This window comes from Muscardinus avellanarius (genome assembly GCF_963383645.1).
Source record: "Muscardinus avellanarius genome assembly, chromosome: 10".
NCBI classification, from domain to species: domain Eukaryota; kingdom Metazoa; phylum Chordata; class Mammalia; order Rodentia; family Gliridae; genus Muscardinus; species Muscardinus avellanarius.
This window is the reverse complement of record NC_137796.1, coordinates 45136789-45156516: the sequence shown is the minus strand read 5'-3', so window position 1 is coordinate 45156516 and position 19728 is coordinate 45136789. Positions and strand designations below refer to the sequence as shown.

General features: G+C 45.6%; 1 protein-coding gene across 1 annotated transcript in view; it reads left to right on the top strand.

Moving 5' to 3' along the window:
* Positions 1–10951: 10951 nt before the first annotated feature.
* Positions 10952–19728, top strand: part of RHPN2 (rhophilin Rho GTPase binding protein 2) — a gene marked incomplete at both ends in the record, with an annotated part of 72096 nt that continues 63319 nt past the window's right edge. The window contains one exon of the mRNA XM_080704387.1: positions 10952–11020. Coding sequence (XP_080560513.1) covers positions 10952–11020 — 69 coding nt within the window. The remainder of the gene's footprint in view (positions 11021–19728) is intronic.

Here is a 19728-nt window from a genome sequence, read left to right as displayed (position 1 = left end):
CCGGGTCTCACTGAGTTGCAAAGGACCTCACTAAATAGCTGAGACTGTCCGCTAACCGTGATCCTCCCGTCTCAGCCTCCTAAATGCTGGGATTACAAACGTGCGCCACCATGCCCGGCTATGAATGTATGCCATTTTCAATATGGTACACATAAGCCACGCGTGGTGGCACACGCTTGTAATCCCCGCGCTTGGGAGGCTGAGACAGGAGGATCCCACAGGTTCAAAGCCAGCCTTAGGTACTGAGTGAGGCTCTCAACGATTTAGTGAGACCCTGTTTCCAAATAAAATATAAAATAGCTCTGGGAGTATAGCCTGGAGGTAGAAAGCCCCTGGGTTCCACCCCCAGTACCACCAAAAAATAAAAAATAAAAAACTAGCCGGGTGTGGAGGCGCACGCTTGTAATCCCCACGCTTGGGAGGCGGAGACAGGAGGATCGCGCGCAAGTTCGAAGCCAGCCCGGCTGGCATAAGAGACCCTGTTTCCAAAAATAAAATAGGTCTGGGAGTGTAGCCCGGAGGTAGAAAGGCTTCCAGGAACCCCAGTACCACCAAAAACAAAGAAACAAAAAACATAAAATACAATTTGATACACATAAGAATAATAAAAATTATTTTAAAAAGAATAGGCTGGGTGTGGTTGTTCATGCTTGTAATCCCAGCATTCCAGAGTCGGAGACCTAAGAATCGCAGTTTGCGGACAGCCTCAGCTAGATAGAGAGGCCCTTCACAACTCAGTGAGATGCTGTTGAAAAAATAAAATTACTAAACCAGGCGTGGTGGCGCACGCTTGTAATCCCAGCATTTGCGAGGCTGAGACCAGAGGAGGATCATGGTTCACGGACAGCCTCAGCTGCTTAGTGAAGCCCTCTGCAATTCAGTGAGACCCGGTTTCAAAATAAAGAATAAAAAATAGGGCAGGGGGTGTAGCTCAGAGGTCAAATGCCCCTGGGTTCATTCCCCAGACCTGTAAATAAATAAATAAATAAATAAATAAATAAATAAATAAATAAATAAATAAATAAATAAAATGACTAGCTGGGTGTGGTGGCGCTTACTTGTAATCCCAGCATTCGGGAGGCTGAGACCGGAGGATCATGGTTTACGAATAGCCTCAGCTACTTAGTGAGGCCCTCTGCAACTCAGTGAGACCCAGTTTCAAAATAAAGAATAAAAAATAGAGCTGGAGGTGCAGCTCAGAGGTAGAATGCCTCTGGGTTCCATCTCCAGTACTGCAAAAAAATTAAAAAAAAAATACAATGATTAAACCCAGCGTGGTGGCATACACTAGTAATCCCAGCATTTGGGAGGCTGAAACAGGAGAATCCTGGTTCGCAGACAGCCTTAGCTACTTAGTGAGGCCCTTTGCAACTCAGTGAGATCCTGTTTCAAAAAAAAGAATAAAGCCAGGTATGGTGGCGCATGCTTGTAATCCCAGCATTCGGGAGCCTCAGCTACTTAGTGAGGCCCTCTGTAACTTAGTGAGACCCTGTTTCAAAATAAAGAATATAAAATAGGGCAGGGGGTGTAGCTCAGAGCTTAAATGCCTCTGGGTTCCATCCCCAGACCCGCAAAAAAAAAAAAAAAAAAAAAAAAAAGAATGAAAAATAGATCTGGGGGTGTTATTCAGAGGTAGAATGCTCCTGGGTTCCATCCCCAGTACTGAAACAACAACAACAACAACAACAGGAAGAAAGAAAGAAAGAAAGAAAGAAAGAAAGAAAGAAAGAAAGAAAGAAAGAAAGAAACAAATATGACAAATATAAAAAATGGCTGGGATGTAGCTCAGAGACAGAATGCCCCTGGGTTCAATCCTTAGTACCGCAAAAACAAAACAAAACAAAAATAAAAAAAACCCCAAATAACGCTGGGTGTGGTAGCGCAGGCTTGTAATCCCAGCGCTTGGGAGACTCTACACTAGCAAAACAAACAACCCAATCAAGAAATGGGCAACTGAAATGAATAGACATTTCACAAAAGAAGAGATACAAATGGCCAATAGATACATGAAAAGATGTTCAGCATCACTAGCCATCAGGGAGATGCAAATCAAAACTATGCTGAGATTCCATCTAACTCCAACCTAGAGCCTTTTCTACTCTTTGAATTAGTCGGCTCTATAACCTTGAGCCCCCTGAACTGGCTACTGAAAGGTTTGAGCCACTGCCCCGCAGGGGGCGGGGCAGGAAGCTAGGAGGCGGAGCCCTGTGATTCCCAGAGGAGACCATGCCCCTCGATTTAAGGAAGCCTGTCTGCTACCTCTAGAGAGAAGCCCCACAGAGACAGAGAGGCGCACTCTTCCCCACTAGCCCCCGCGGGCCGCGGGGGCTGGCGGCCGACTCCCCATGAATAAAGACATGCATATCATTATATCAGACTCCTGCGTGTATCTGTGCACCGACAGATGCGCCCATTTTATAGCTACTCTGATTTTTTTTTTTTTTTTCAGTACTGGCGATTGAACCCAAGGACATTTTACCTCCAAGCTACATCCCCAGCCATATTTTTTACTCTTTTTATTTTGAAACAGGGTTTCACTAAGTTGCATAACCTCACTAAGTAGCTAAGGCTGGCTGCAAATCCAGATCCTCCTGTCTCGGCCTCTCAGGTACTGGGATTACAAGTGTGAGCCATCAAACCCAGCTCTGCTCTGATATTTTAAGTTTCTGGTTTCTAGCCTCTTTTTCCATGAATTCAATTTGTCACCTTTTCTTTTATCCAGATTTTAAAATTTTTATTCAGTTGTACTATTCCTGAGTATATTTCCAAAGGGACTGAAATCAGAATATTATAGTGATGCATGCATATCTATGGGTTTTTATTTTTGCTGGTTTTTTTGTTGTTATTTGGGGTTTTTGTTGTTATTTGGTTTTTTTGTTTGTTTGTTTTTTGGTTTTGGTGGTACTGGGGGTGGAACCCAGGGGCTTTCTACCTCTGGGCTATACTCCCAGACCTATTTTTTATATTTTATTTGGAAACAGGGTCTCACTAAGTTGCTGAGAGCCTCACTAAGTAGCCGAGGCTGCTTCTAACCTGTGCGATCCTCCTGTCTCAGCCTCCCAAGTGCGAGGATTATAAGCATGCGCCACCACGCCCGGCTTAATTCTTGCTTTAATTTCCTGCACTTTGGAAATCTTATTTAGAAAGTTACTCCCTGTATCTATATGTTGGAGTGTAGATCCTATGCCTTTCTCTAATAACTTCACAGCAACAGTTGCTGGCGAGGATGTGGGGAAAGAGGAACTCTTTTACACTGTTGGTGGGAGTGCAAAGTAGTTCAGCCACTATGGAGATCAGTATGGAAATTCCTTAGAAAACTGGGAATAGATCCACCATTTGATCCGGCTATACCACTCCTGGGTATCTTTCCAAAGGGCTTGAAATCAGAGAACTACGTTAACATATGCATACCCATGTTCATAGCAGCACAGTTTGTAATAGCCAAAATATGGAACCAACCTAGATCTCCATCAACAGATGAATGGATTGCAAAATTATGAGAAATACACACAATGGAATTCTATTCAGCTATAAAGAAAAATAAAATAATAGCATTTGCAAGAAGATGGAAGGAACTGGAGAACATTATGTTAAATGAGATTAGTCAAGCACAGAAAGAGAAGGGACATATGTTTTCTCTAATATGTCCAAGCTAGGGAGTAGTGGTAAAACCAGAGGGACTCTGGATGATGGAGGGGAAATCTCAGCAAAGCTTGAATGGAAGGATAGGAGAGGAAGAAGGCTGAGGTTGTTCAATGGAGGAGCTATATACGAATATGTGTAATAGCATAAATACAACATGATTAATCTGGACACTCTATTGGGGGGGAAGGGAGGGGGAAGGGCATTAAGGACAATGTAAATGTACACCACTCTCAGTATGTTCCACTTATAAAAAATAAAAATAAAAAAATAAAAAAACAAAAGGCTCTAGGTACTTTATTAAAGAATTGTCACAACAAGCCTGATGACACAAGCTTGTAATCTCAGCATTTAGGAGGCTGAGACAGGTGTATCACAAGTTTTCAGCAACCTCAGCAAAGGGCTGGGGATGTCTCTTGGAGGTAGAATGCCCCTGGGATTCCATCCCCAGTACAGAGAAAGAAAAAAAAAAAAAAAAAAAAAAAAACAGCCAGGCACGGAGGCTGAGACAGGAGGATCCCACAGGTTCGAAGCCTCGCTGCTTTAAAAGACCCTGTTTCCAAATAAAACATAAAATAGGTCTGGGAGTGTAGCCCAGAGGAGGTAGAAGGGTTCAATCTCTAGTACCACCAAAAAAAAAAAAAAAAAAAAATACAGGCGTGGTGGTGCACGCTTGTAATCCCAGCATTCGGGAGGCTGAGACCAGAGGCTCATGGTTCAGGGACAGGCTACTTAGTGAGACCCTCTGCAACTCAGTGAGACCCTGTTCCAAAATAAAGAATAAAAACTTGGGCAGGGGGTGTAGCTCGGAGGTCAAATGCCTTTGGATTCCATTCCCAGTTCCGCAAAAAAAAAAAAAAAAAAAAAAAAAGCAGCCTTATCAATTTAGTGAGATCCCAGCAACCTGGTAAGACCCTGTTTCAAAATAAAAGACTAAGAACTAGACACGGTGGTGCATACTTGTAATCCTAGTACTTGGTAGGCTGAGATAGGAGGATCGCAGGTTCGCAGTCAGCCTCAGCAATTTAGTGAGGTTCTTAGCAACCTAGTAAGATCCTGTTTTCAAATAAGAAATAAAATCAGTCTGGGCTGTAGCTTGGAAGTAGAATGCCTCTGAGTTCACTTCCCAGTAACCCCCAACAATAATAACAACAAAATAATAAAATAAGGCTGGGGGGGTGCAGTTTAGAGGTAGAGTGCTCCTAGGTTCCATCCCCATACCATAAAAAAACAAAAAACTTGTCTTTTCAGGCATGTAGGAGGCTGAGACAGGAGGATCACAACTTAATGAGGTTCCCTGTAATTTAGTAAGACTTTTTTTTTTTTTGATACTGGAGGTGGAACAAAATAGGATTGGAGATACACCCCAGTCCTATTTTTCAGTCTATTTATTTATTTATTTATTTATTTATTTATTTATTTATTTATTTATTTTTGCAGTACTGGGGATGGAACCCAGGGGCATTCTGCCTCTGAGCTACACCCCGGCCCTATTTTCATTCTTTGTCCATGAACTGTGGCTTTTATTTCTTTTTTTATTTCTTAAATTTAATTAATTAATTAATTACTTTTTTGTGGTACTGAAGATAGAACCCAGGGACATTCTACTTCCAAGCTACACTCTCAGCTCTAGGGTGTTTTGTGTGTGTGTGTGTGTGTGTGTGTGTGTGTGTGTGTGTGTGTGTGTGGTACTGGGGTTCCTGGAAGCCCTTCTACCACTGGGCTACACTCCCAGACCTATTTTATACTTTTTTTTTTATTTGGAAATAGGGTCTCTTAAGCCAGCGCCGCTGCGTGATCCTCCTGTCTCTGCCTCCCAAGCACGGGGATTACAAGCATGCGCCACCACGCCCGGCTAATTTTTTTTTTTTTTTTTTTTTTACTTTATTTTGAAACAGAGTCTCATTGAGTTGCAAAGAGCCTCACTAAGTAGCAAGGCTGTCCGCAAACCGAGATTCTCCTGTTTCAGCCTCCCAAATGCTGGGATTACTAGTTTGCGCCACCATGCCCGGTTTATTATGGACTGATTGATTGTATGATTGTATGATTGATTTTTGCGGTACTGGGGATGGACCCAGCTGCATTCTACCTCCAAATGACACGACCAGCCCTATTTTTTATTCTTTATTTTGAAACAGGGTCTCACTGAGTTGCAAAGGGCCTCACTAAGTAGTAGCTGAGGCTGTCAAGAACTGTGATCCTCCTGTCTCAGCCTCCCAAATGCTGGGATTACAAGTGTATGCCACCATGCCTGGCTTAGTGCCTCTGTCTCTCTGTCTCTCTCTCTCTCTCTCTCTCTCTCTGTCTCTCTCTCTCTCTCTCTCTCTCTCTCTCTCTCTATATATATATATATATATATATATATATATATATATATTTTTTTTTTCCCCCAGGGTCTGGGAATGGAACCCAGGGGCATTCGACCTCTGAGCTACACCCAACCCCTGCCCTATCTTGTATTCTTTATTTTGAAACAGGGTCTCACTGAGTTGTGGAGGGCCTAAGTAGCTGAGGCTGCTCGGAACCGCGATCCTTTCATCTCAGCCTCCCGAATGCTGGAATTACAAGTGTGCGCCACCACGTCTTGCTTCAGTCTTTTTATTTTTGAAATAGGGTGTCACTGAGTTGCGAAGGGCCTCACTAAGTAGCTGAGGCTGTCTGCTGTCTCTAGGTCTCTGCCTCCAAAATGCTGGAATTACAAACCTGTGACACTACACCTGGCACCCTTTTTATTTTTAATTTTAAAACAGTCTTACTGACAGGTGTGGTGGTGCATACTTGTAATCCCAGTATTCAGGAAGCTGAGGCAGGAGGCTCACAGTTCACAGCCAGCCTCGGCTACTTAGTGAGACCCTCTGCAAATTAGTGAGACCCTGTTTCAAAATAAAAAATAAAGCTGGGCCTGGTGGCACACGCTTGTAATACCAGCATTTGGGAGGCTGAGACAGGAGGATCGCACAGGTTCAAAGCCAACCTCAGCTACTTAGTGAGGCTCTCAGGGACTTAGACCCTGTTTCAAAATAAAGTATAAAAAATAGGTCTGGGAGTAAAGCCCGGAGGTAGTAAAGCCCCTGGGTTCTACCCCCAGTACTACTAAATAAATAATATATAAATAGTAGGGCTGGAGAAATCTCTCACGGAGGTAGAATGCCCCTGAGTTCCATCCCCAGTACTGCAAAAAAAAAAAAAAGGGGGGGGGTGAGCGGGGTATGGTGATGCAGGCCTGTAATTCCTGTATATGGGAGGCTGAGATAGAGGATAACCAGTTTTTAGATCAGGTTTAGCAATATAGTGAGATTCTCAGCAGCTTAGGGATACCCTGTTTCAAGGAAAAAAAAAAAAAAAGTCTGGGTGTGTAGCCCGAGTCAATACTCCTGAGTTCAGTCCCAAACTGAGTTCAGTACTAAACCTCCATTGCAAAACAAACACAGAATCAGCTTCAGCAACTTAGTGAGAACCTGCTTCAAACTAAAAAATAAAATAGGGCTGGGGGGTAGAGGTCAAATGTAGAATGCTCTAGGTTCAATCCCCAGTTCTAAACACACAAAAACATATTTGTATACATATACCTATCACTGGGCCTTTCATGCCTTATAGTTATTCAGAGCATGTGTAGTGGATACAGCCTCTGCCTAATTGGGAGTTTGAGCCCAGGGGCATTCTGTCTCCAAATTACACATTGCCCTATTTTATTTCATTCATTCGTTCATTCATTTATTTTTTGCTACTGAAATTTGAACTCAGAAGCATTCGTGTGTGTGTGTGTGTGTGTGTGTGTGTGTGTGTGTGTGTAGTACTGGGGATTGAACCCAGGGACATTCTACCTTTGAGCTACACTTCCAGCCCTATTTCATTTTTTATTTTGAAACAGGGTCTCATTAATTGCAGAAAGTTGCTGAGGTTGTCTTCAAACCTGTGATCTTCCTGCCTTACAAGTACGCACCACCAAGCCTGATTTTTTTTTTTTTTAAACAGGGTCTCTGCTAAGTTCCTGAGGGTCTTGCTAAATTGCTCAGGCTGGCCTTGAACCTGTAATCCTCCTATCTCAGCCTCACAAGTACTGAGATTACAGGCCTGGGCCACCACGTCCTTTTTCTCCTCCTCTTCTCCCTCATCCTTGTTTTCTTCCTTGTCCTTTTTCCTCTTTTTCTTCTTTTTGAGGCAGGGTCCTGCTGAGTTACCTAGGATGGCCTCAACCTTTGCATCATCCTGCCTCCGTCTACTGAGTAGTGGGATTATGTGTGTGTATGCACCATCCCACAGTGTAGTATAATTAGAGGGCAGTGCAGTATCAGACATCCCTGACTCTGTCCCTTACCATGCTGGTAACTTCTGTGCTTTGTCTTCCTCCTCTGTAAAATAGGATCAATAAAGTGTCCACCTCAGCCAAGTCTGGTGGCCCATGCCTGTGTTCCCATTACTAGGGAGACTAAGACAGGAGGATTGCAGGTTCAAGACCAGCCTCAGAAACTTAGTGAGGTCCCCTGCAACTTAGTGAGATGCTGTTTCAAAATATAAAATATAGCTGTGCATGGTGGCACATGCTTGTAATTCTAGTACTTGGGAGGATGAGATAGGAGGATCGTAAATTCGCAGCCAGCCTCAGCTACTTAGTGAGACCCTGTTTCAAAATAAAGAATAAAAAATAGGGCTAGGTGTGGGGCTTGGAGGTAGATGCCTCTGGGATATATACACATATGTATATATTTATTTTTATATATTAAATAGGGCTGGAGGGCAGTGTAGCTCAGAGATAGAATGTTCCCAGATTCAACCCCCAATTCTGCCCCCCCCCAATTGAAACAAAGAGACAAAAGTGTTTTCACTTCATAAGGGTGTGGAAGGACCAGCTGAGATAATACGTGCAAAGTGCTTAAACTGCCTGGCAAAGAATAAACACACAGTAAATAAGTTATACATAAAAAACATATTTGAAATCTGGAGGAATTGAGACCATAGGGATAAAAGGGTGGCCAAGGTGACTCAGCCTACTGAGCTTGGTAGGTAGGTCCCTCTCTAGTTAGTATTCATTCCATAGTACTATATGGTATAGGATTCTTTCTTTCTTCCTTTCTTTCTTTCTTTCTTTCTTTCTTTCTTTCCTTCCTTCCTTCCTTCCTTCCTTCTTTCTTTCTTTCTTTCTTTCTTTCTTTCTTTCTTTCTTTCTTTCTTTCTTTCTTTGGGTCTGGGGATGGAACCCAGGGGCATTCAACCTCCGAGCTACAGCCCCTGACCTATTTTGTATTCTTTATTTTGAAACCGGGTCTCACTGAGTTGCAGAGGGCCTCACTAAGTAGCTGAGGCTGTCCGCGAACTGCGATTCTCCTGTCTCAGCCTCCCGAATGCTGGGATTACAAGCGTGTGCCACCACGCCCGGCTGATTTCCTTCTTTCTTTCTTTCTTTCTTTCTTTCTTTCTTTCTTTCTTTCTTTCTTTCTCTTTCTTTCTTTTCTTTCTCTTAGGGTACTGGGGATGGAACCCAAGGACCTTCTACCTCTGGCTACACCCCAGACCTATTTTATATTTTATTTGGAAACAGGGTCTCACTAAGTTGCTGAGAACCTCACTAAGCTGCTGAGACTGGCTTCGAACCTGCAATCCTCCTGTCTCAGTCTCCCAAGTACTGGGATTACAAGCGTGCACACGACACCTGGATCTAAGAATTTTTAAAAATTGCAATATTTGGTCTATATTTGTAATAAGTTATATTCACTTAAAGATTATAATCTTAGTCCATTTTCTATTGCTATAATAAAATATCTGGATACTTTATAAATAAATAAGTTTTATTTAGTTTATAATTTTGGAGCCCGAAAGTCCAAGAATGAACAGCCTCATTTGTTTGGCCTTTGGTGAGTGTTACTTTTGCTATGTCACAACATAGCAGAGAAACGGGAAAGGCAAATGGCTGTGTGCAAAAGAGGCCAAGTGCAAGGAGTAACCTTGTTTATAAAAACCCATTCTCCTTGGGAGGCTGAGATAGGAGGAATGCAGGTTTAAGGACAGTCTAAGCAAGTAATGAAACTTTCATCAACTTAATGAGACCCTGTTTTCAAATAAAAATAAATAGGGCTGGTGGTGTAGCTTGGAAGTAGAATGCGTCTGGGCTCCATCTCCATTACTAAACAAACAAATACTCTCTCCAGAACCAAATTACTCTGGAGTAGCAGCATTATTCCCTGCCAGCATGATGTTCCCCAAGACCTAACTGCCTTGCACTAGGCCCCACCTCTTAAAGGTTCCACCCCTTTAAGGGTGTCACAAGGAAGATCAAGTTCCAGCACATGAAACCTTGGGTTATATAACCCAAACCATACCATACCAATTACATTTCTGCATTTAATTTGGTAAATTTCACCAGATTCCCCAAGAGGAAATGGAGGTCAGTTTGTTCCCAGAGCAGCCAATGATCCTTTGTCAACTTGCAGCCGGGCGTGGTGGCACACACTTGTAATCCCAGCATTTGGGAGGCTGAGACAGAGAATCGCGGTTCACAGCCTCAGCTACTTAGTGAGGTTCTTTGCAACTCAATGAGACCCAGTTTCAAAATAAAGAATAAAAAGAATAAGGCTCAGAGGTAGAATGCCCCTGGGTTCCATCTGGGGGGGGGCAGTTTTCAAGGACATCTGCGGACTCTTTTGGGGCACACACCCTGCTGAGGTCCAGCGCCCTTCAGCTGATCCAGTCTTAGCGTGAGGGTCTGCAGGGCCGCGCAGGAAGCCGGAGCTGGCCAGCCCAGGGAAGGACTCTCCCCGACCTCCGCCCAGGGCTGGCACTCAAGACGAGTTGTCGGGTCGGCTCCTTGTTCTGATGGCGCCCGCTTTCCTGGGGAAAAGAGACCACGAATTTTTTTTTTCTTTTTTGCGGGTCTGGGGATGGAACCCAGGAGCATCAACCCCCGATCTACACCCCTGCCCTATTTTTTTATTCTTTATTTTGAGACAGGGTTTCACTAAGTTGCGGATGGCCTCACTAAGTAGCTGAGGCTGTCCTCGAACTGCGATCCTCAGGGAGAGACCACGATTTTACCCCCGCACTTATTTCGAGGGCTCCTGAACCTGCGCTGGGCCTCGTTTCGGCCGCTGGAAACCCCGGCTTCGTGCTCCGCGCCACCTAGGCGACCCGAGACTGAGCCGCCGGGGGCGTGGCCTGCCCGGCCGGGGGCGTGGCCTGCGGGCCGGAGCGAGGCTCCGCGCTCCGGGGTTGGCGGCCGGCGGGCGGTGGGCGGGCCGGGCGGACGGGGCGGCGCCCTCTGGGGCCCGCGGCGGCCGCTGCGCCTCAGACTGCCCGGAACGCCGGCGCCGCCAGCATGACCCACGCGCTGCTGCCCGCCGCCCCGCAGCCGCTGGACACGGAGGGCGAGGACTACTTTCGGAAGGTGGGCGGCTGCGGGCCGGGGTCGCCGGCCGACGCGGAGGGGCGCGGGCCGCGGAGCGGGAGCGCGGGCGCCGCAGCAGGTGGCCGGCGAGGCGGGCGCGCGCGGGCTCGGCGCAGGTGGAGCTGAGGCTCGCGGGGCGGCGGAGGCTTCGGGTCCCGCCTGCGGCCGCGCCTCCCGGGGAGAGGACGCGTCCCCAGCCCCGCTGCGCCCTCGGGCTCGGGGCGCGTCGCCCCCCGGACCCGGGGGGAGGAAGACCACCCTGGGGCCGGCCGTCCGCTTTGCCTCCAAAATGCTTTGTGTCCCCTCTTCGAGTAGGAGAGGGGAGCGGCCGGCGGAGGGGCCTCGGGCGCCGCCCCTCATTGGTCTCGGCGTCCAGGAGCCCCTTCTCGCTTTAGGCTGAAGCAGATTTATTTGGTGGTCCGGGAGCCGCCGCGGGTGAGTGCGGCGCCGGGCGGCTGGGAGCGGCCTCCCGCCTCCTCGTCCTTGAGAAGCGACCCCAGCCCCGGCCCACAGGGTGCCGGGGTGTCTGAAGGCGGCAGGGCCTGGGCTACAAAGATACTTTGGAGCCGGGAGTCCCGGTGGCACTTTCCACACCTTCCTCCTTTCAGGTCTCAGATGAGTCCAAAAATAGCCTTGGCCAGGAATTACTGGGTGGGTTGAGAGATTGTCGGTTTTTTTTTTTTTTTTTTGCTTATATTTATTTAGGTTTAATTTTTTTGTGGTACTGGAGATGGATCCCAGAGGTCTTCTACCTCCGGGCTACACCCCTAGTCTTTTTTATTTGGAGTCGTTACTTTCATTAACAGTTATGATCGAAGGTGCATAATTATGAATAGGGAAGTGAAACTGTTTACCACAGGACAATCAATTCTTAATTGTTCAGAGCTAAGCCATCCTGTACGCAAATAGTCTTGGCATCTTCCTCCTCCTCCTATGTGACATTGAGGATTTTAGGCTTTTTGCTCACTAGTGAGAAGCAGGGACATCAAAACGGGAGGTGAATTTGGCAAAAAGTGAAGACAGTTCGAAAAATTATTTTTCTTAAGTTTCTTTTAGCACTTAAAAAACTGTTTCAAAGCCGGGCACACACCTATAATCCCAGTACTTCGGAGACTGAGACAGGAGGATCACAGGTTGGAACAACCTCAGCAACTTAGTGCGACCCTGTTTCAAAATAAAAAATAAAATAGGAAATAGGCCTGGTGGTGTAGCTCAGAGGTAGAATGCCCCTAGGTTCAACCCCCAGTACCACAAAAATAACATACACACACACATACATATACACACATGCCTGTTTCAAAGTATATTTAAGTTCAAAGATGTCATCACAGAATTACAGGATTATAACTTCTAATTATGTGTGGCATTTGGGACAGAGGATCACAGGCCGTAGAACTGCAGAAAGAGGCTTGGCCTGGGAGGCCCTAGATGTGGGTCCCAAGGCCCCAGGGCCTGGCTGCCCTTGCCACAAGTTGTTGCCTTTCTGGGACTTCAGTTCTTCTCTGAATTGTTTGTCCTCTGAACATAGGCTTTGTGGACCTGTGGCAAAATCTGGGGGAAATGTTAGGAAAGATGGAGCACACCTTTTAGGGTGATGGTCCTAAGCCTTTCAGAACAGGTTTTCCTACAGGAGTGTTCTGGGGCTGTGAGTTCCAGGGGAGGACAGATGTATGTGGGGGAAGGGAGTGGATGGAAGGGGAGCTAAGAAACAATGTCAGTGTGGAGGTTTTTTAGATTCAGTTTCTCTGGTGGTGGATGAGTACAAAGTAAGTCAAATCACTTTTTTACAATTAGAAGCATATATTTTGAAAACAAGACCTTGTGGTGATCATTGTTCTGTGTCCAAGTTAAGTCATGCTGGTCCAAAGAGTGCTCTGTGTGTGAAGAAAAGGTGTTGACATTGAATCTTTCCTGATCTGTGACTTGAGCCAGTTTGATTTAAGACAATGCTCACTGAAGGAAAGGTGGGTCTTATACGGGGAAAGAAGGGAAGAGTTCCCTAGGCACAGGGAACAGCTTGGGCAGAGGCATGGAATTGTAGTGTTTGCTAGGGAGCCCTGTGGGATGTGTAAGTGCAAGTGGAAAATAGGTAGTTTAGGGTCACACTTCCCAAGAAACAATGAAACTTTGGAAATCCATGGGAGCATTTAAGGCAAGCCCAGATTTATGAGATTTTCGTGTGTGTATTGATAGTGGGGATTGAATTCAGGGGTGTCAGCCCTATTTTATTTTTCTTTATTTTGCAACAGCTTCTCATTAAGTTGCTGTGGGCCTTGCAAAGTAGCTGAGGCTGGCCTTAAGCCTGGAATCTTTCTCTCAGCCTCCTAAGTATTGAAATTACAGGCATGCACAATCACACCCGGCTGATACATAAGATTTATATCAAAGAAAGACCTTTTTTGGTGGTATTGGAGATTGAAGCCAGGAGTATTTTTTTTTTATCTCTGATCTAAATTCCCAGCTTTTTTTGGGGGGGGAGGGTGGTACTGGGTATTGAACTCAGAGGCATTCTACCTCCGAATTATACCCCCAGCTGTTTTTATTTATCTTGAAATAGGGTCTTGCTAAGTCATAGAGGTCATCCTTGAACCTGTTATCCTCCTTTCTTAGTACTGAGATTATAAAAATGCACCATCATGCCCAACTTTAATTTTATTTTGAAACAAGGTCTCACTAAGTTGCCGAGGGCCTCACCAAGTTGCTGAGCAGTTCTTGATCCTGCAATCTTCCTGTGGGGTTACAGGTGTGTACCACCATGCCAAGCTGACAAAGACCATTTTGATAGCTGAATGGTCAGTGGGCCCTGGGTGGGGGAGCAGCAATGGTGGAGCCAGGCAGGGAACTGGGGGGATTTGGCCCCCTTAAACTCTATGATCTTTGCCCTTCCTGCTGTGATACAGATTGCTGATGACTTCAGTCATTTTCAAGTTCTGTAGCAACACAACCTCAACCACCTGTAACTCAGATTAGGCAGGGATCCCAGGGAAGAGGTTGGAATGATGGGTGCCTGGGCAAAGATAGTGTTCACAGGGATGGGAAAAACTGATGGGATAGGATATGGAGAGAAGGCACTGCCAATGGGAATCCAAAGCGTGGGGGCAGGTGGATTTAAGGCTCCCTGTAGGACACCCGAGTGGTGGTCCCAGTGCAGCAGGGACCTGACAGCCACAAGAGTTCCTGGCTGGAGATGCAGCTTGGAGACACTGGTGTAGGAGGCAGATGGGATATTGAGTGAAGGGAGTTGGGGCGGAGATGAGGAATACCCTCACTTGAGGGATACCTCGAGACATGGGAGCCAGGAGGGCAGCAGTGTGAAGTAAACTGAGAGGTATGTCTTTTTAGTGGACAGGTGAGGTTGACCAAACAGAAGAGTTCTGGATTTAGTCCTTCAGGGAGTTGTGAGAAAATGAGTTGTTGCTGGGTTGGAGACAAAAATCAGGGCAGCAAGGTATGAGGGAAGGATCAAGAAGATAGTTTCTAGAGGATAATGGGACAGAGAAGAGAGAAGGAAGGCATGTTTTTTTTTTTTTTTTTTTTACTTATTATTTTTGTTGTTGGGGTGGTGGTGGTGATACTACAGATTGAACTCAGGGCCTCCCACAGTCTAGGCAGATGTTCTCCCACCCAGCTACAGCTCCGACCCTTTTTATTTTATTTTGAGACAGAGTCTTACTGGGGGTGTTGTCCAGATTGGCTTCAAATTTGTGATCCTCCCACCTCAATCTCCCAGGTAGCTGGGATTACAGGCATGTGCTGCAAAGCCTGGCTTTATTTACTTTTATTACGGGGTGCGGGAGGTTGCCGAGGATGGAACCCAGGGCCTCTAACATATTAAGTGTGTGCTCTACCACTGAGCTACACACCCAACCCACAGGCTTGTTTTATTTTAATTAATTAATTATTTTTTAAATTTTGTGGTACTGGGATTGAACCCAGGGGCATTCTGCCTCTGAGATATAAACCCAGCCCCCAGCCTTTTTTATGGTGTTGGGAATTGAACCCAGGGACATTCTACCTCTGAAATATACTCCCAGCCCTATTTTATGTTTATTTATTTATTTATTTATTTATTTATTTATTTATTTATTTTTGGTGGTGGTACTGGGGTTCCTGGAAGCCCTTCTACCTCCAGGCTACACTCCCAGACCTATTTTATATTTTAATTTGGAAACAGGGTCTCTTAAGCCAGCGAGGCTGGCTCCGAACCAGAGCGATCCTCCTGTCTCTGCCTCCCAAGTGGGGGAGGGGGGGTTATAAGCGTGCACCACCACGCCCAGCTTGTTTATTTTGAAACAGAGTTTTGCTAGGTTGATGAGTCTTGCTGTTTGCTGAGGCTGCCCTCAAACCTGCCATCCTCCTATCTCAGCCTCCCACGTACTGGGATTACAGACATGTGCCATCATGCCCTCCTCCTCCTCCACTTCCTCCTCCTTTTTCTTTCTTCTTCTTCTTTTAGTGCTCCATTCATTTAAAGAGTTCCATGGGGTATGGGAGTGCACACCTATAATCCCAGTATTTGGGATGCCAAAACCTGAGGATTGTATTTGGAGGACAGCCTCAGCAAGTAGAAGACTCCCTTTAACCTAGTGATATCTTGTTTCAAAATAAACATTAAAATAGGGCTGGGGGTGTAGCTCATAGGTAGAATGCCTCTGGTTCAATCCTCAGTACCACAAAAAACAAAAACAAACCCTCTGTCCCCAATCCCTATTAGATTCTGAGATACTCACCACCCCTCCCAGCCCCCGTGGTGCTAGGGATTGACCCTGTACTTCTGACAGGCTAGACAAGTACTCTATAGCTGAGTTTACCCCCAGCTCCTGGACCCTGTAATTCAAGGCAGGCCTCATTTCTTGAGACACTAAACCAGGCTGAAAATTGACACTTTGTGGAGCTAGTGCTTGAAAAAGAATCAGCTTCTTTGCTTTGTTCACAGAGTAAGAAGTGGGTGCCTGCACAAACCGTGTTCAGAACTTCAGCTGCATTTAGTGTGACTTGGATACAAAAGAAAGCCTAAGAACCCAGAAGTCTCTTATGAAGGCTGGCCCTGTACCCTAAAAGTGCAAGAGAATTACTGGTGGGGAAGGAGGGAATCCTCTCTTAAATCAGGGTGTTCTTAAGTAGGGCGTGGTAGCACACACTTGTAATCCCTGCGCTTGGGAGGCTGAGACAGGAGGATCGCGCAGGTTGGAAGCCCGGCTCGCTGGCTTAAGAGACTCTGTTTCCAAATAAAAATATAAAATGGGTCTGGGAGTGTAGCCCGGAGGTAGAAGGGTTTCCTGGAACCCCAGTACCACCACAAAAAAAAAAAAAAATCAGGGTGTTCTTGGAGTTATGTAGGACTTGGCTATACAGAGCTAGAGGACACAAATTATCCCCAGTTTAGGTATGGATACTCAAAAAAAGAAAGTAACTTTAGGCTATACTTGGGAGGAATGGGCAGAAGGAGCGCAGGTTTGAGCCCAGCCTCAACAACTTAGCCAAGCCATATTTAAAAAAAAATAGAGCTGGGGTGTATCTGAGAGGTTAGAATGCCTCTGAGTTCTATCCACAGTTAAATACACACACACAGACACACACACACAATACACACACACAGAGAAACTCTTTAATCTATCATAATACAGTTTTCTGCCACTTTTCTCTGGCTTCTCGATGTATTTTTCTTTCTCATTAAATTATCATGCTCAGATAGAGATACAGTTCTGTACGACTGTTATCAATTTTTTTCTTAAAAGGGCAACCATAGCTGGGTATGGTGGCACATGCTTATAATCCCAGTACTTGGGAGGCTGAGACAGGAGGATTACAGGTTTGAGGACACCCTCACTTGCTTACTGAGGCCCTCCACACCTTAATGAGACCCTGATTCAAGACAAAAGAATAACATTGGGCTGGGGGTGTAGCTCGCGGGTAGAATACTTCTGGGCTCCATCCTCAATACCACACACACAAAAAAAACAAAATAAAAAAATTAAGGTCTGGGGGTATAGCTTAGGTAGGACACCTCTAGGTTCAGTCTTTAGTACCCTCCCCCAAAGCAATCATGGGATGCAGCTTTTCCCCCAGATTTTTATGTTCTTCCTACTGAAAATCTTGGAAGAATGTGTGCTATGACCTATAGTTAAATGCAGAATAATGTAAATTTTCAGGAGGTTTTATTCCGATAGCAGATCCCTTGTCTGCTGCGCCCCAGCCTCCCACTTTGGTCCTAGAACACTCCGCACCCTCAAAAAAGCCTCTTCTTGCCATGAGAACACCATCTGGGAAAACAAAACAAAGCAAAACAAAAAGCAAAAACTAGAGAGAACCTTTCCACAGGTGGCTGAAAGGCTGTACCTGAAAGGTCTTTGCCATGTGGAAGGAGAGGGCCAGTACAAAGTACAGCACTGTCACTTGTTATCTGGCCTCGTCATCCTGAGGGAACAAGACGCCAAAATGCATTTAGCTCTATTGTTTTTACTCAGGCTCTGTGGGAGAAGCTGTTTCTTGTTCACAGAAACCCACTGGCTGGACAGAGTCCCAGTGTTTGCCCTATCCTAGTTGATCACTGCTGCTGATTCTGGGCTTCCTGTATGGTCCAGCAGAGAAGGAAGCAGAATTCTTTTTTTTTTCTTTCTTGTTTTGAACCCAGACTCTCCTTCTAGATCTTCCTCTTTACCATTCATCTTAGTCAGGAGCAGGGTCTAATTTCATATTAGATCCTTGTGTCATTTATGTGTAAGGAAGCTTTCTGATGAACTGAGCCTGCCAAGCACAGCATGGGTCATGGGGGACCAGCAATTCTAGATTTATCAGATACCAGTATTGCCTCTCCAGCTGTTTGAGGCCTTAGTTCTTTTCCACATGGAGAAGAAGGAAAAGGGAGGAGTTTGGAGATTGGTGATCCTGTTTTTTGCATTTGATAACCCTCCGTGGGCTGAGCCAAATCTGAAAGCCCAGGTGGGACCTGGGCCGACCATGACCTTGGTGAGGGTCCCAGCTGTACCTGGGCACACCAACAGCCCACAAGGCCTGTCTGACACTACTCACACTGAGATTCTGGCCAGGAGGAGTCCCCTGGCAGAAGCAGAATTTTCAGGGTGACTCAGAGGAGAGTCAGTGTGATGAGCTGTAACACTGTAAATGTCCCTTGTTTCCTGGGGCTGTTGGGACAGTTGCCAAGACACCACCTGATGCTGCTGGGCATCGACTTTAGCCTGATCAACACTTCCTCCTTTGGCTCAGACACTGCAGTCTCATGACACAAAGGCTGCATTGGAGGTAGCCACAGCACAGTGGAATTGCAGGTGTGGTCCAGGCAGAGGACTGGGTGTCTGGAAGAGCTGGCAGTGGGAGGTGCCTGTCTCAAGCAAGTTCTCCCTGCAGCCCAGGGACAGAGAGACAGTAGTGAGTGATGTAATATGTCCCTTTGGCCATTGTATATGAGATCTATGGAGTTCACTGTGGCCATAAAAAAATCCCAGGTTTCATTTTGCTTGTAAGAAAAGGGCAGATGAAGTCAGGAGTGGTGGTGTCCACTTGTAATCCTAGTATTTGAGAGGCTGAGACAGGAGGATTGTGGTTCATGGACAGCCTCAGCTACTTAGTGAGGCCCTTTGCATCTCAGTGAGACCCTGTTTCAAAATAAAGAATAAAAGAAAAAAAGATAGGGCTGGGAGTGTAGCTCAAAGGTAGAATGCTCCTGGGTTCAATCCCCAGTAATAAAAAAAAAAAAAAAAGGAACAAAATAGGGGTGTAGCTTGGAGGTAGAATGCTCCTGGAATCAATTCCCAGTACTGCCCCAGACAAAAACAACTTAAAAGATACTTTATTTTTTCTCCATATTATTTGCCTTAAAAAGTAACATAAGTTGTCATAGAAATATAGAAGTTCTAGGTTATATACAAATACCAGCCCCAACCTTCACCACACAGACATTTTTTTTTTTTTTTTTTTTTTTTTTGGTACTGAGTATTGAACCCAGGGGTATTCTACCTCCAAGCTAGAACCTTTTGACGGTCTTGGGGAAAGGCTTTCTCTAATTTTTGTTCTAGCTTGCCTGGGTGTGGTGGCGCATGCTTGTAATCCCCGCGCTTGGGAGGCTGAGACAGGAGGATCGCGCAGGTTCGAAGCCAGCCTCAGCTACTTAGTGAGGCTCTCAGCAACTTAGTGAGACCCTGTTTCCAAATAAAATATAAAATAGGTCTGGGAGTATAGCCTGGAGGTAGGAAGCCTCTGGGTTCCACCCCCAGTACCACACACACACAAAAATAATAATAATTTTTGTTCTAGCTTCCAGTTCTTTTTTTTTCTTTCTTCCTTTTTCTTTTGTTCTTTTTTCTTTTTCTTTCGTTCTTTTTTACCTTTTTTTTTGTGGTACTGGGGTTCCTGGAAACCCTTCTACTTTCGGGCTACACTCCCAGACCTATTTTATATTTTTATTTGGAAACAGGGTCTCTTCAAGGCTGGCTTCGAGCCTGCGCGATCCTCCTGTTGCAAAGGGCCTCACTAAGTAACTGAGGCATTCTGCAAACTTGGATCCTCTGTTTTCGCCTCCCCATGCTGGGATTACAAGCACGTGTTACCACACCTGGCCCTATTTTATTTTTTAAACAGTCTCACTGAATTACTGAGAACTTCATGAAGTTGCTGAGGCTAGCCGCTAACCTGTGATCCTCCTGTGTCAGCCTTCTAAGTACTGAGATCATACGTGTGTGCCACTGGCC